At 38.2% G+C, this 16,385-nt stretch overlaps 1 protein-coding gene across 8 annotated transcripts in view; it reads left to right on the forward strand.

The window, feature by feature from the left end:
- The window catches only part of hspg2 (heparan sulfate proteoglycan 2), a 120,292-nt gene that overhangs the window by 32,638 nt on the left and 71,269 nt on the right, over positions 1-16,385 (forward strand). For all 8 annotated transcript variants that reach the window (XM_079803354.1, XM_079803355.1, XM_079803356.1 and 5 more), the window contains exons 2-3: positions 5,902-6,016; positions 6,805-6,873. In XM_079803354.1, coding sequence (XP_079659480.1) covers positions 5,902-6,016; positions 6,805-6,873 — 184 coding nt within the window. The remainder of the gene's footprint in view (positions 1-5,901; positions 6,017-6,804; positions 6,874-16,385) is intronic.

A 16,385-nucleotide genomic window follows, 5' to 3' on the forward strand; every position in this document is an offset into this window, starting at 1 on the left:
AAGCCACACTTGATGTTATTTGAAAACCCATGTGACCACATTGCATTTATAGTGTAAGTGTTAATCAGTCCGGATAAATCCTTGGCAGGGCTGCTTCCTCACCTGTGAATTCTCAATTGGACTAAAGCTTTGCTTCCAAATGTTAAAAGCAATGTTGACCACATGTGATCAGATCACCTGAGACTTAAAACTCTGCCTAATTGTGTCTTGGTAGATTTAGCTTCATTAAAAGGGAAATGAGGTGACCATGCAAGCCCACACAGGTCAGCTGCTTAATGCCTGGTACAGAGTAATAAGCCTTCAGTATGAGGAAATCACTGTGAGCTGAAAGATTGCTCAGACGTGCTCATGGGGATGGAGCCACTCAATAGCGAAGTGAAGCAGGAGGGAGTCTCACTGGGAAAGCATGTCCATAGAGTGGAAAAAACGAGTAGCAAAGAAACTTGATTGTCTGAACTATGACAGAGCGAATCTCCCAGCTCACAGCTTCCATTTCAGCATGGGAAACAGCTGCGCTAGGCACATTTGAAAGCATGTATGTCAAATCTTGCCCAGTATGGATTGGAATGCCTGTGGGAGACCTCGCTCAATCCCAAATGCTTGCTCTGGCCCTATGCAGGAACACATGCATGACTTGGGGCAAGAGTTCTAGTTGCCAGAAGTATGCTGTCAGCCTTTGTCCATCCTTTTCTCCCCCCAAGCCCATGTTGAAGACCGTAACAACTTGTTTAAGAATGTGCCTCATCCAGTGAGTATGCTATGGTTAAAGTGAATGGGGCATGTTAGTTGAGAGGAGTTGGTGTCCAAAGTGCTTTGTATAGTTGAAGGGTCTCTCTCATCATGGTCTTTATCCTAAAGGTGCTCAAGCTGAGGTTTAGTGTCAAAATTGGCAGCTTGTCATCACCTTGAATTCTCCTCTGAGCGAGAGGTTAAACTCGCAGAGGAATCTCTGTCTCTACCTGTATGTTTTTTACCATCGTCTTTCACTTGCATTAATCTAGTCATCCCTTGGCTGTCCGAATGTTTTCTATAGCCGCTGTGTATAATAAGTGTGGAAAATGTAACTTTCACTCCAACTCCCTTATCATTGTTCCAAAACATAGGGTAACCATTGATAAACAGTAACTGCCATGGAAACTCATAAGTGACTGATTTGGAACTACATAGGCAGCAGCTCCACGTGCCATCAACATGAAGAGTTTGATGTTAGCATGTTGTTTAGCTAACAATTGGGATACTCTAAAAAAATAAGAGATTCATAGCACACTTAAATATTGGAAAAAGTCAATTTTTAATAATAATTGATGAAATATAAGTTTTGAATTGTTCCCCCCCCACCATTTTGAGTTTATTTTTAATGGGCTCCTCCCAGTGACCGCGTGCAATCTTACTTTATAATTTGGCTAAAACAAGGTATCTTAGCTTTTTGAAGCTGAGCATGACTTCAAATACTTAAAATTAGGTTCCTGACTAGGTCTTAGAACAGAGAGGCAGAACTATTCTCTTATACTTTTCTGTTCTTCTTTAAAATGGTTAAAAGCAGTACCATATCAAGCGAGGGAGTGCATTATATGATAAGAGAAGGGTAATGGAAGTTTGCTAGCACTTCTGATTCTATAATTTGCAGTGAGTACAGTGAGGTCAGGAAGTTTGCCCTCCGGTCTGCCAGTGTCAAGCTGTGCTGTGGTGTTCTGACTCAGATGGGGGTATAAAGTGCATATCTCAAGCTTTCACCTACTTACCGCTCTACAGTTTACATTCCATTTGTGTGTTTAAAAACCGTCATCCCCTTAACATCCATTAAGTCCTTATGTAATACAGTTTGGCAAGTGTAGGTTTCAAATACTGGTATTTATTGCCATTGCTGAAGCATTTTATTCCAATTTAGTATCATGTATTGATAGTTTGATAGTCTCAAACAGTATTCCAAAAGGGGAACATGTTGGATATATAGTAATTGTGGAGTTTTTAGTCATTTTGAGTCATTCGTGGTATATCGTCTGTTCCACAGCTGCACTCCAATGTGAACAAAACCAAAATACTAAAATCCTTTTCTCACGCTGTTGCTCGTAAGGCCTTGGAAATTGGACATGGGTCTGATTGGGGGTTGGAAATGCCAGAGAGGGGTGTGTGTGGGAGCGGATAAGCCTCCAATACACTTAAGCAAGTGCACATCTGTCCTTTCTGGCCATCATTATTACTCTTTGGAGGCTGAATGTGAGTCACTCATTAGCAGAAGGGTGGAAGTCCAAGCAAACTGGCCAAGTTTCCAGTCTCACTCCATTTGTATCATCCCACTCTCTCTGGTTATCAGTTGTCCATGGGCACAGATACTGCGAATTTGGTGTCTTGCCTTGTAAACTGCAGCTGGGTAAACCCTAGAGTAATTTTAAGGCTTTCTTCCAGGTTCAAACTTTTCTTGCAAAACTTTGGGATCTGATGTTTGCACTTTGTCTGTTTCTTTACCGTTCCTGCAGAACAAACTCTTGGCATTGTGAATGGCATAATTGGAAAGTAAACAGTGAGATTCCTTTGACAGTGGAATGCAGTATGTGTGTTTGCCTATGTTATCATTTCCTTTGGCTAGGTGAACTCAAGCCTTCTAAGGCTGGAGAAAGACTTGAGAGTTTGAAAAGTCTGTTGTCATTTACTCGCCTTCATGTCTTTTGAAACCTGTTTGACACGCAAGGACATGTCCAAACAATGAGTGAATGGTGACCATGACTGCCAAGCAATATTTTCAATGAAAGACAATTTCTGTCTATTCCTCACAAAAAGCTGTCATATGGTTTCAGAGGACAGGAAAACAGCACACAAGTCATGTGGGCCAATTTTTGCAAGCTTTTGTTATCTTTTATTTCCTTTTGGAGGTAGACAGCCTCTGGTATGGCAACTTTAATTTTCTAGGCGACCTATTCTTTTAACCTTGATACCCTATAATAATAGTCTTAATAATCATACAATAGTGATTTTTCCTTTTAGCCAAGTTGGGTTGCATATCTGGAGACAATTAAATTGACACACACCCTTTTGCTAATTCTTCTCACCAAAAATATGCTACAATTATGGATGACAACAATGACAGAGTGTCTCGTTTTGGGAGTACTCCATCCTAAGGGACAGGGAAGCAGGCAGTGATCACCAAAGGTTCGCTGAGCAGCTTCAATTGAAAGAATTTTGCCAGTCAGCACTTTCCTTTTGAAAAAGCTCCAGGATTGTTGTTTTAGAGTGTTCAGTTAGGGGAGAACGGATTTGGGGGGTGGGCGGGGGATCAAGTTATTTATTTGCGGGAGCCATTTAAATGGGAACTGTGGGCATGATGGAGATGCAGGGAAATGGAAACTGGCGGGCTATGAAGACCGAAAATGCCAAATGTGGCATCTTGCCAAACACGTATACAAAAGTGAAGATGAGAACCGTGGTGCAGAAGGGACGATTTCTACAATCATCAAAGCTTTTGTTGCTGAGCAAAGAAGAAGTGAAAAAGCAGAAGACTCTGCTGGTTTTTTGGATGGTTTCAATTTTCTGCTTACTATGCAAAATGTATCTAAAGAAGCCATGTATAATGCTACTTGTACATCGTTAACACTTTTAACGATGGTGTGTATATGCATTTTTTAATTAGCATCCTCTCAAATTTGAGAGCCTATTAATTGTCTTTTTGACCAATTAACTTCTTTATTTGACTGGAAGGGTAAAAATCTTGTACTCATTTGCTGTTTAACATGCTGTGGTTTTATAATAATTACAAGAGGTTTCAAATATGCTTTTATCAAAGACTAGAGTTATGTATTTAAAAAAATATTATTTATTTATTTTATTTTTTGTTTATTCATGGGTGTGATATTAATCTCTGCATGATAAAAGTATTTCCTGACTACCAGCCCTGTGTTAATAGGTTACACACACACACACACACACACACACACACACGCATACATACGTGTATATGTATGTAAATGTAATACGTTTTCACACTAGTAAAATATGTCAGTAGTTGATGTGATGAACTACTTAAAAATTGTTGCAAGTTCTTTCTGAGCTCTAGCTTTATGTATTTGCTGATGCCACTTTGTTTGATGTTTTAATGCAAATGAAACGACTTTGAGACATTTTGAAGTGATGAAGTGAAACTGCTGTCAATTCTTTTTAGGGCAGTTGTTTACATGCATTTCTCATCTCTGTGATGGGCGAGATATGCTTTTTTGTTCATACAGGGAGTGCAGAATTATTAGGCACGTTGATTTTCTGATCATATTTTTTTTCCAGGCACATTTGACCAATTCCAAACCACAGTAATCCTAATAACTACTATTGATTTAGTATTTAATAATGTATAAGATATATATAATTGTTCATGAAGGCTGGAAATGAAAAACACCTTATATTCAGGTGTGCAGAATTATTAGGCATGTTTTCTTTTACAGATAAATTGAGCCAAAAAAGAGATTTAACTCAGACTGAAAAGTCAAAAAGTATTAAATGCCCATGAGAAGGATGCAATACTAATGCAATACTAGACATTGCAGTTAAGGCATGACCATTGGACAGTGAAATGCTCGTTGGGTCAGCAGGGTCAGACAAAAAACAGAAAAGACACCTGTTAACTGCAAAAGAATTAAGAATTAAGGTGAAGAATTAAGGGTGAAACCATCAGGAACCCTTTAGTCTCCAGCGCCACCATTTTCCAGAGCTGCAACCTACCTGGAGTCTCCAGAAGTGCAAGAGGATCTCAGAGACTTCAGTTAGGTAAAGAATCCTAAAAAATGACCCCCACTAAATAAGAATCATAAGCTGAAGTGTTGTAAAATACATGAAGAAGGTTTTTTTATAGGCTTTATGGACAGATAGGTTGAGAGTGACTCTTGAAGGACCAGCACCACATCCTCTAGTACCACTGTTTGAAGAATTCATCTTCCAGAATCTGGCAGTACGTTTTGGGAGTTCATTTTAGTCCATCCTGAAGTCCGTTTTGCAGAGATGGACTAAAAATGAACTCCCAAAACGTACTGCCAGATTCTGGAAGATGAATTCTTCAAACAGTGGTACTAGAGGATGTGGTGCTGGTCCTTCAAGAGTCACTCTCAACCTATCTGTCCATAAAGCCTATAAAAAAACCTTCTTCATGTATTTTACAACACTTCAGCTTGTGATTCTTATCTAGTGGGGGTCATTTTTTAGGATTCTTTACCTAACTGAAGTCTCTGAGATCCTGACACCTTGCACTTCTGGAGACTCCAGGTAGGTTGCAGCTCTGGAAAATGGTGGCGCTGGAGACTAAAGGGTTCCTGATGGTTTCACCCTTAATTCTTCACCTTAATTCTTAATTCTTTTGCGGTTAATATGGGTGTCTTTTCTTCACCACCTGTTTTTGTCTGACCCTGCTGACCCAACGAGCATTTCACTGTCCAATGGTCACGCCTTAACTGCAATGTCTAGTATTGCATTAGTATTGCATCCTTCTCATGGGCATTTAATACTTTTTGACTTTTCAGTCTGAGTTAAATCTCTTTTTTGCCTCAATTTATCTGTAAAGGAAAACATGCCTAATAATTCTGCACACCTGAATATAAGGTGATTTTCATTTCCAGCCTCCATGAACAATTATATATCACTTATACATTATTAAATACTAAATCAATAGTAGTTATTAGGATTACTGTGGTTTGGAATTGGTCAAATGTGCCTGGAAAAAAAATATGATCAGAAAATCAACGTGCCTAATAATTCTGCACTCCCTGTACACAGCGCAAAGATATGACCTTGATCTCTTCTTCCATCAGTGGAGCCAGAAGGCATTGACTGTTGTGTTATCTGCTGTAGGTCTCTTATAACTCTGATTGTGTTTGGAGATGCTCAATTCAATCCTATAAATTGTGGTTTCCTTTGTTTTGACTACAGGTGGCTCAGAGTTCTAAAGTGTGGGGTGAGGTGCCCTTTCCAGAGGATTTAGAGGAGGAAAACAAGCGGCCGGGAGGATATGTGGATGATGAAGAGTATGATGATCCTTCAGGAGGTGAGACTCTCTGAATGCTGAGACCCTGAGTGCCTATAATGAAGGAATAGAAATAGTTTGTTTAACCAAAGACCAAAAGTATTAAATTGCGTAAATTGCATAAATGCATATTTTCAATTTTATTAAGTAATAATTGTTTAAAGATAAATAATTTTATTCAGTAAGGACACATTAAATTAATCAAAAGTGACAGTAAAGACATTTATAATGCTACAAAAGATTTACATTTCAAATAAATGCTTTTGAACTTTATATTCTTACACTTATATTCTTAAGTAGCACAACTGCTTTCAACATTAATAATGATAAGAAATGTTTCTTGAGCACCAAATCAGCACTTCAGGATGATTTCTGAAGGATCATGTGACACTGAAGACTGTAGTAATGATGCTGGAAATTCAGGATTTAGATTGCCATCACAGGAATAAATTACATTTATCAACCCCGATTTTTTTAATTCAAAAAGCGCTTGCATTCATGTGTATGGAGACTGTTTAAGTGTTTTGCCATGATTCACCTGTCTAACACGTGATTTGTGTGTGTGTGTGTGTGTGTGTGTGTGTGTGTGTGTGTGTGTGTGTGTGTGTGTGTGTGTGTGTGTGTGTGTGTGTGTGTGTGTGTGTGTGTGTGTGTGTGTGTGTGTGTGTGTGTGTGTGTGTGTGTGTGTGTGTGTGTGTGTGTGTGTGTGTGTGTGTGTGTGTGTGTGTGTGTGTGTGTGTGTGTGTGTGTGTGTGTGTGTGTGTGTGTGTGTGTGTGTGTTTAACTAAAAAAATATTTTTTTCTTTCAGAAATCAGTGGAGAAGAGGATGGAAGCACTCCTGAGCCAAGTACGGTTGACCCAGGCGTGACTACAACAAGTGAGAATCTTTTTTTTTATTGAGTGGAAGTATTACAACATGACAATAGTCACACATTTCATATCAGTGATAAAAGAGATGCCTCAACAGATTCTGCAAACATCTTGCTGTAAAACTTGATAGCGTTTAAATCTTCTTGTGAAGCGTTGTATACATGTATAGAGTTGCTGCGTCTGCTGAATAGTGTCTCGTGTGATGAGACAGCAAGTGTCTTCATAACAAGGGCCTCAGATTTGTTCCAGAGATCCAAACAATACTCATTTCTCCTTTCATCAGATATGATGCAGAGGTGTAAACATAGGGGCTAAGAAATAGCACCGGAACAGACGATACAAACTGTCATGTATTGATTTTCTCACTTCCACTTTTAAAGGTCCCATGGCATGGCATTTTTCTATTATTTTATAATGTTTCCTGAGGTGTAATTATATTGTTAGTATGATTTTTACATCATAAAATGTCATAATTTAGAAATAAAAGGCATTTTTTTCTATACTGATGTTTGCCCTCTGGCTGAATGCCCTGTTTCAAGAGGCGTGTCTGCTGTGAGACTTCAGTAAAAAAACGCCCACTGTTGTGATTGGCTGACATCTTTGCATTTGAATGAGTATCAGATCTTGTAGCGGAGGGGGTGTGGTTTAACCAGGTTTACCAGGCACAAGCAGGCACGAGCCTGCTGCCAGAGAGACTGATGGACCTGAGTTCACTTCTCATCATTTCTCTCAGCACGTCTCAGTTCAGTGAACTGTTGTAGTTACTAGCATATACTACAGGTTATTCGTTTATTTCTAGTCGGAGCGGCTGTCACTCATGTCTGAAAGTTAGTAACTCTAGTAAATTATGGATCAGCGCTGACTAAAGACGCGAACCGTTTAGAACGATTCAGTCTGATTTGGTGAACTGGTTCGGTTCACTAAAAAGAACTGGTTCAAAAGAATGATTCGTTCGCGAACCGGACATCACGGACCAACATGACATCATGACTTAGCGTAAACATACACGCCACTTTCTAAAGCCAAATGGCGTGTTATCTGTACGCATTTTGAGCTATCTGTGTGAATGTCTACGCCGTGTGATTCCGCGTGTATGTGTACGCCGAAACGAACCATCATCTCCGCGTGTATGTCTACGCCGTGTGATTCCGCGTGAAAGTAAATGGTTTATAAACATACTAAATTATGTTTTTTTGAAAATGTTTCTTGTGATGGGTAGGTTTAGGGGCAGGGGGATTTGGTTATTCTACCAACTTTCTAACACATGCAATGTACCATTACAGCTGTCGATATGAACGAGTTACGAGTAAGTGTTGATTATAGCATTATTTTTAGATATTTTCCTATCATATGAAAAGCGTCAGTGATGCGCATTGAGTACACAGCGCAAACAAAGACACAACAGCGCAGTAATCGAATGTAATCCAGTTTATTGTGGGGATAGCTGGCTAGCCCGGATACGCTGACGCTTACCCCCCTTCTGCTTAATCTCGCGCCGCGTTTAGTGCCTCCGCTGTGGGCCAGATGCAGTACTGGGGGTCGGTGATGTTGAAGGCCGACCGGCCAGTGCAGTCCAAGCCTCGGCGTGTGTGAGGTTTATCTCTAAAGAGATGTGAGTCTGCCGATGTTGAGCAGAAACTCACGACTGTATGTAGAACAGATAGACGCGATGAGGACGTACAAAAACACTGACTCACAAGATAGAAAACTCGAAAAACCTCATAAAATGAAAATTTCATGCCATGGGACCTTTAATTCTCACCATTCATGATCTGGTAACATGTTTTTCATCTCTTTGAGTATTTTTTAAGGGTACGTGGTATACTTTTATCACATTTTAAATAGAAGAAAAATGACACTACCATTCAAACATTTGGGGTCAGTCAGATAAAAAAAAAAAAAAAAAAAATTCCTTTTATCCAGTTAGGATGCATTCAATGATTCAAAAAGTGACAGTAAAGTCATTGTTACAAAAAAAAAATATCTATCTGCAAAAAATGGTGTTCTTTTGATTTTATCATCAAAGAATACTGACAAAAAATCCCCCAAAAAATATAGCCTATTTCTTGAGCAGCAAATCAACATATTAGACTGATACTATTAGAATGATGCTGAAAATTCAGCTTCAAAATTCCTGACATTACAGGAATAAATTACATTTTAAAATATATTCAAAAAGAAAAGTTATTTTAAATTGTAAGAATTTTTCACAATGTATCTGTTTTTACTATATTTTTAATCAAATAAACCTTGATAAACATGAGACTTTTTTTCTTTTAAACGGAACTGTATGTTGTAAAAATTAAGAAATTGGGGAAAATACTAAATACTAAGAAATTGTGAAATTTGTGTACCTTTGTGATTGAACTTTCCACTCAGATTATGCTAATAATATAATTTGTAACGGGAAAAAAATATTTAACATTTTGTCTCAGACTTTTAAAACCCACTAGTTTCAAAAATTACATTACTTGTGTTGTGTGGCATTGGAAAAAGACCTTACGTTATTTAGATAACAAATACCAAAAGTGTCTCATCCACTTGTCAGACTTCTGCATTTTCCCCTTCTAAACTTTTCTATCTTTGGAACGACTTTTGCTCCCCAGTCTGTCCTTTTGGAGTCAGTCTGGGCCATTGTATAGCATGACATCATGGTGGAATGATTGTTTTGGTATGAGCTCTGCAGTCCGACACCTGAGCTTTACTCCCAGAATAGCGCTGTGTTTGGACACCTCCACGCAGATATGCTGGCCCGTAGATTAGGAAGGGATATTTCTGCTGGAGCTTTAGCATATTCAGAAGATGGACTTCCAGAGGGGGACAGTTTCAGCTAAGAGGTGCCAGTTCTAAACCGCTGAATGAGTCAACTCTTAAACATCACCTCTCTGAGACCAACTCCAGGCTCAAAGCTTTGAAATTCTCAAAGCAAACTTGTAGTTTTGTAAATTTAGACCCAAGTTTAGCAGAGTTGCCATCCCGCTAAGCTTGAGCTGGAGCATAATGGCAATCTGATGACCCACTGATGATCTTTGAGGTTCTAAACGCCACATGAGGTTGGTTTGAAGTCAGGATGCTTTCATTTATCTAAGCATATTTCTGATCTCAGTGGATTTGGTAGTTTCATAAATAACAATTCAACATCTTTTAACAAAAAATATCTCCCACATAATGTTTTAAGGTTGGATAGGCTGAGACTATGAGTCAGCCAGTGGTAATCTCCCTTCTAAAGGAGGAAGTTTATTCTCTAAAGCCATTTATAGATCCGTGCCTGACAGCACTTGGGAAAGAACATTTGACTTCCTGGAGTGGAGTATTTGTGGATGTCTAACCTGTGCGCTCTTTTACGTCTGTGTAACCACCTTTCCTTCCCTGTCACTGATGAGAGTTCATATCCTGCAACTGAAGCACCTTTTACACTGCATCCTGTTTTTCTGATGCATTTTCCATCCATACTTTTATATTGGGCGTCTGTACTTGAAATAGTTATACGTAAGTGGGCTTTACTGTGAATTTTGGGACTGTGAGAATGTACTTTCGTGAGCAAGGTTATCATGATCATGATTATTATATACATATTACATACATATACATGCATATATACTGTACATACAGTGCTGCTTGAAAGTTTGTGAATCTGTGAAAATGTGAAAAGTTAACTAAATAAAAGGGATCATGCAAAACAAAACAATAAAAAAACGATGTTTTATTTAGTACTATCCTTAATAAGATATTTTACATAAAAAAGATGTTTACATATAGTCAATAAGACAAAAAATGAGCTGATTTTAAAAGTTTATGAACCCTTGATTCTTAATACCCGTGTGTTGTCCCCTGGATGATCCACGACTGTTTTTTGTTTTGTAATGTTTGTTCATGAGTCCCTTGTTTGTCCTAAACAGTTAAAGCCACAATATGTAATTTTTCACCGCTAGAGGTCACTTATTCAAAAAATAGGCGTTTTATTATCATTTTATTATGCCACGGATAACCGCTTCCGCTTCTTCCGGTCATGTGTATGTGGGGTAACGCGGTTTTATCACATTGGATACATTATTTGAGTGTGTTGAAAGTTATGTTATAATGCTACTCTGTACGTTCGCTCGGCAGCTACTATGAGACACTTGTTGCACACTGCAGTAATCTAGATGGATATTAGGCATGGTAAAACATGGTACTGATAAGACTAACTGTGACTAACAATTGCTCACCTGTCTAATAAAACACATAATGTATAAAAACTTATTTGGTGTTTTCACGGTTTCTACAAAATAAAACCGTAAATCGCGGATAACACGGGTATGATGTCATTGATAGGCGACACGGTCCGTGTCCTGGTTAAAATTGCATATTTCTCTGGATTTAAACATTCTTGGAAACATTTCGGATAATGCAAGTACACCAAGTCATCAACATACAGTATATAACATTGTTCTAGTGGTTTTTGGATATTTTCATCCAATTTGCTCCATTTGCTTTCCATTTTAATCTCATTGCTCTCTGTAAGATAGGAAAGAAAATTTTAAATATATATATTTCTTTCCTATGGATAACTTTAGGCCTTTTGATGTGGGAAATTGAAGTGGTTGTAGCTTAGTGGTCAGACATCTGTGCTGGTAACCCAAAGGTTGTTGGTTTAAACCACAGAAGGGGTGATTTATGAACTGTACAACAATCTACCTGTGAGCAAAACACTTAACCCTAGGTTACTCCTGAGGACCTGTCCCTTTAAGGCATTTGCCAAATTCAAAAATGTGATCATTTTTAAAAACATGATTATGTCAAGCACTGGATAAGCTGCCCAAATAAATGATATCCAGCATCTTTTTCTTTATCAGAAACCCCCTTAGCATACAAGGATATGCTTTAATCTGAGCCGCTACATATTCCTGTTTATTTGTTTGTCTGATAAAGCCTGATAAAGACATAGGAGGTCTCCTCACCCTCCTTTGGCTCAACAGAACTTCAGAAGTTTCACAGGCCCTCATACAGACCCTGAACACGGGGTCATGTAGCCACTTGAAGCTGAGGAGACAAAGGTTACCATAGCATACAGACAGTTACTTTCAGAGAATGGCCAGGAGATAACTTTAAAATGAGGCCATGAGAATGCTTATCTCAACACCTCCTCATGGAATTTGTGTTTGATTACAGCGCTGACTTGGTGAGAAGCTCAAAGGATCAACTTGTTAATTTGTTAACTGTCATCTACCCATAAGCATAATCAGAGGTGTTCAGCCAAAATGAAATCATAGTTGTAAAATGAAATATAACTCATCTCTGTTTCTCAATTCATGTAAATGTTTTCTTTTAAAGCTGTGGCTTACTCTGCTGTTGGTAAATATATAATACTATATATATATACAGTGAGGAAAATAAGTATTTGAACACCCTGCTATTTTGCAAGTGCTCCCACTTAGAAAGAAAAAAAAAAAAAAAAAAAAAAAATATATATATATATATATATATATATATATATATATATATATATATATATATATATATATATATATATATATATATATATATATATCATGGAGGGGTCTGAAATTGTCATCGTAGATGCATGTCCACTGTGAGAGACATGATCTAAAAAAAAAAATCCAGAAATCACAATATATTATTTTTTTAACTATTTATTTGTATGATACAGCTGCAAATAAGTATTTGAACACCTGAGAAAATCAATGTTAATATTTGGTACAGTAGCCTTTGTTTGCAATTACAGAGGTCAAACGTTTCCTGTAGTTTTTCACCAGGTTTGCACACACTGCAGGAGGGATTTTGGCCCACTCCTCCACACAGATCTTCTCTAGATCAGTCAGGTTTCTGGCCTGTCGCTGAGAAACACGGAGTTTGAGCTCCCTCCAAAGATTCTCTATTGGGTTTAGGTCTGGAGAACCTTGATATGCTTCTTACAGAGCCACTCCTTGGTTATCCTGGCTGTGTGCTTCAGGTCATTGTCATGTTGGAAGAACCAGCCTCGACCCATCTTCAATGCTCTAACTGAGGGAAGGCGGTTGTTCCCCAAAATCTCGCAATACATGGCCCCGGTCATCCTCTCCTTAATACAGTGCAGTCGCCCTGTCCCATGTGCAGAAAAACACCCCCAAAGCATGATGCTACCACCCCCATGCTTCACAGTAGGGATGGTGTTCTTGGGATGGTACTCATCATTCTTCTTCCTCCAAACACGTTTAGTGGAATTATGACCAAAAAGTTCTATTTTGGTCTCATCTGACCACATGACTTTCTCCCATGACTCCTCTGGATCATCCAAATGATCATTGGCAAACTTAAGACTGGCCTGGACATGTGCTGGTTTAAGCAGGGGAACCTTCTGTGCCATGCATGATTTCAAACCATGACGTTTTAGTGTATTACCAACAGTAACCTTGGAAACGGTGGTCCCAGCTCTTTTCAGGTCATTGACCGTGTAGTTCTGGGCTGATTTCTCACCTTACTTAGAATCATTGAGACCCCACGAGGTGAGATCTTGCATGGAGCCCCAGTCCGAGGGAGATTGACTGTCATGTTTAGCTTCTTCCATTTTCTAATGATTGCTCCAACAGTGGACCTTTTTTCACCAAGCTGCTTGGCAATTTCCCCTTAGCCCTTTCCAGCCTTGTGGAGGTGTACAATTTTGTCTCTAGTGTCTTTGGACAGCTCTTTGGTCTTGGCCATGTTAGTAGTTGGATTCTTACTGATTGTATGGGGTGGACAGGTGTCTTTATGCAGCTAACGACCTCAAACAGGTGCATCTAATTTAGGATAATAAATGGAGTGGAGGTGGGCATTTTAAAGGCAGACTAACAGGTCTTTGAGGGTCAGAATTCTAGCTGATAGACAGGTGTTCAAATACTTATTTGCAGCTTGTATCATACAAATAAATAGTAAAAAAAAATCATACATTGTGATTTCTGGATTTTTTTTTATTTTTTAGATTATGTCTCTCACAGTGGACATGCACCTACGATGACAATTTCAGACCCCTCCATGATTTCTAAGTGGGAGAACTTGCAAAATAGCAGGGTGTTCAAATACTTATTTTCCTCACTGTATATATATACAATTGGTAGGAAGGATTGGGGCAGCAATTAAAATTAAAACATTTTAAACTACACTTTTTTTATTTTTTGTTGATTTTATCCTTTGAACAAATTCTGCATGTTTATCATTTATCTAAATCCTATTACTAGAAAGTAAAATAGTTCCTTGCACACAAAGTTTGAGGGCCACTTGTGCATGACTCTTGAGCTCAGCAAAAGTGAACAGATGTCAAAACATCTGATGAAAGATGCAAAAGTGTATAGGGTCCTAAAACCTTCCAGAAAAAAAGGCCACCCAGCTTTCCATTCCCGCCTGTCCTGGCCGTGCAGTTAATGTAATGTTGTGTCAGGGCTGCAAAGATGATAGTTATACAGCAGGATTGGGAGACGTGGAGGGGCAGCTGCGGTTATTTTGGTTGTTGAGGTCCCACCTTCTCAGAAGAGGCCATATACATTCTGTCAGAAAGAGAAAAGAGCAAAGAATTGAGAAAATTAAGGGTATGTGGTTCTTGACTGGTGGGTCATGACCTAAAAAGAGCCACAGGTCTGTTCAGCAATAAACATGCAAAGAAATTGCATTATTTATATACATATTGGTTGATTGCATATATATAATGTGCAGCATTGTTTACTGCTCTGCATATAGTATATCATTCTATTTTACTTTTTCTTTTCTTTGAAGTAAAATATTTACTGAGCAAAATGAAGCCACATCCACATGTGCCACCTTCATTTGTATAGGCAATGATGTGAGCTCAGCTGTTGTTTTTATAAAGAATTTATTAATTTTAGTGTGTGACTTTTTCACCTTCAAACACAGTCAAACCAAAAATTCAGACACCAGATATATATTTTTTACGGGTGCAGGACACTATAGTTCATTGATGTAAGTGAGGATAGCAAAATAAAGTAAACAGTGACATATTACACACAAACATTCTTTATACAGTGGACTACCAGTAAAATGTATCAAAATTTGGGACCAAAATTATTCAGACACTTTGACCTGACCATGTTTGGTTGACCTAAACTGGTATTATCTAATTGTGTACTTAAATATAACAGCTGACAGATGATTGGTTAATTGTAATCCATTACATTCCTTTCTATCAAAGTTATCTGACATTATCAAGATGAATTTGTTCTGACACAGTTCAATTGAGTTCTTGTCATATTTTCTCACCATTTTTTTAAACTATAGCGAATAAACTGTGATAATTTGAGAAAATGTTGAAGGTGTCTGAATACATTTTGGTTTGACTATAGTTGTTGTGCTCAAGGAGGATTTTTAAAAGCAATGATTAATTGAATAATAATATTGGTAGTATTGGCTTACCACTTATTGTTTAATGTAAAATCTGGGTTAGTTAGTTTACTGAACAACTTCCTTAATAGCCGTCCTCATGAACAGCTTTCATCCTCAGATACTGCCACTCATTGTTATGGCAGCAACATATGCGTTGCCTTGGAAAATCTTGTCCTCCTCCATAGGAAACGTTGCTTTATTCCTCTCACTGGACAAATTTGCTGTCACAAATGTCCTTTATAATATTAGACTCACAAAGACACAAAGTATTTTAAAACCATTGAGGTTACTTCCAACCCATTGTTGGCTAATAATCTGTCACATCTGTAATACATGTAGAAAGTTTCAATTCAGAAGTTATGATGATTGCAATAGTTGACCTACAGTAAATGAGCTCATTTTACTGCTAATGGAAACATCCTTGGGTTTCAGCACAGCGTTTTTATTGTGCTTTAGGGCTTTCCTGCAGAAGTCCTGGGAGTGTTCATAATGAAAGTAATCCGTCTTTTGAGATTTATAAAGTAATTTGCAGCTTTGGTTCCAGTGGCTAAACTAAATAAATAATATTCATTGTTCAAGTGATCAAAAGAATTTAATGGAAGATACAGTAGCGAGAGAGAGACGGACAAAGAGAAAGAATAAAGTGTGTCCGCGCTTGTTTTATCTTTAAAGGAAGAAAGAGTGCTCACTTTGTCTCTCTGTGATGGCACACTGAGGGCTTTGTAGTGTGAAATTGTCAGTAGCAGTTCAGTACATAAAAGGACAGTTCTAATAGTGTCGCTTCTTTTAACTCGGCACTTTGATTTTGATGCAGGACGGCTTTGAATTTGTGGATACCTCATTAACACCACTTAGCGTGGGCTGGAATGAACAGCAATACATAATCATAGCAATTACCAAAACTATCTCTCAAGCACATTACCACTCTGTACTCGCTCAGACGGATGTTCTTTTATATTATCTCTCTCATAGAAAGTTTTGGTGCTAATGTGCTGGTATTTACTTTCGCTTGTTTTGTGATCAATAATATTTCCTTGAAATACTTTAAAGGGTTAGTTCACCCCAAAAAAAACAAAAAACTGTCATTTATCACTCACCCTCATGTTGTTCCAAACCCATCTTCGTAACACAAATTGAGATTTTTGATGAAGTCTGAGAGCTTTCTGA

Source organism: Gobio gobio (genome assembly GCF_949357685.1).
Source record: "Gobio gobio genome assembly, chromosome: 21".
NCBI lineage: Eukaryota > Metazoa > Chordata > Actinopteri > Cypriniformes > Gobionidae > Gobio > Gobio gobio.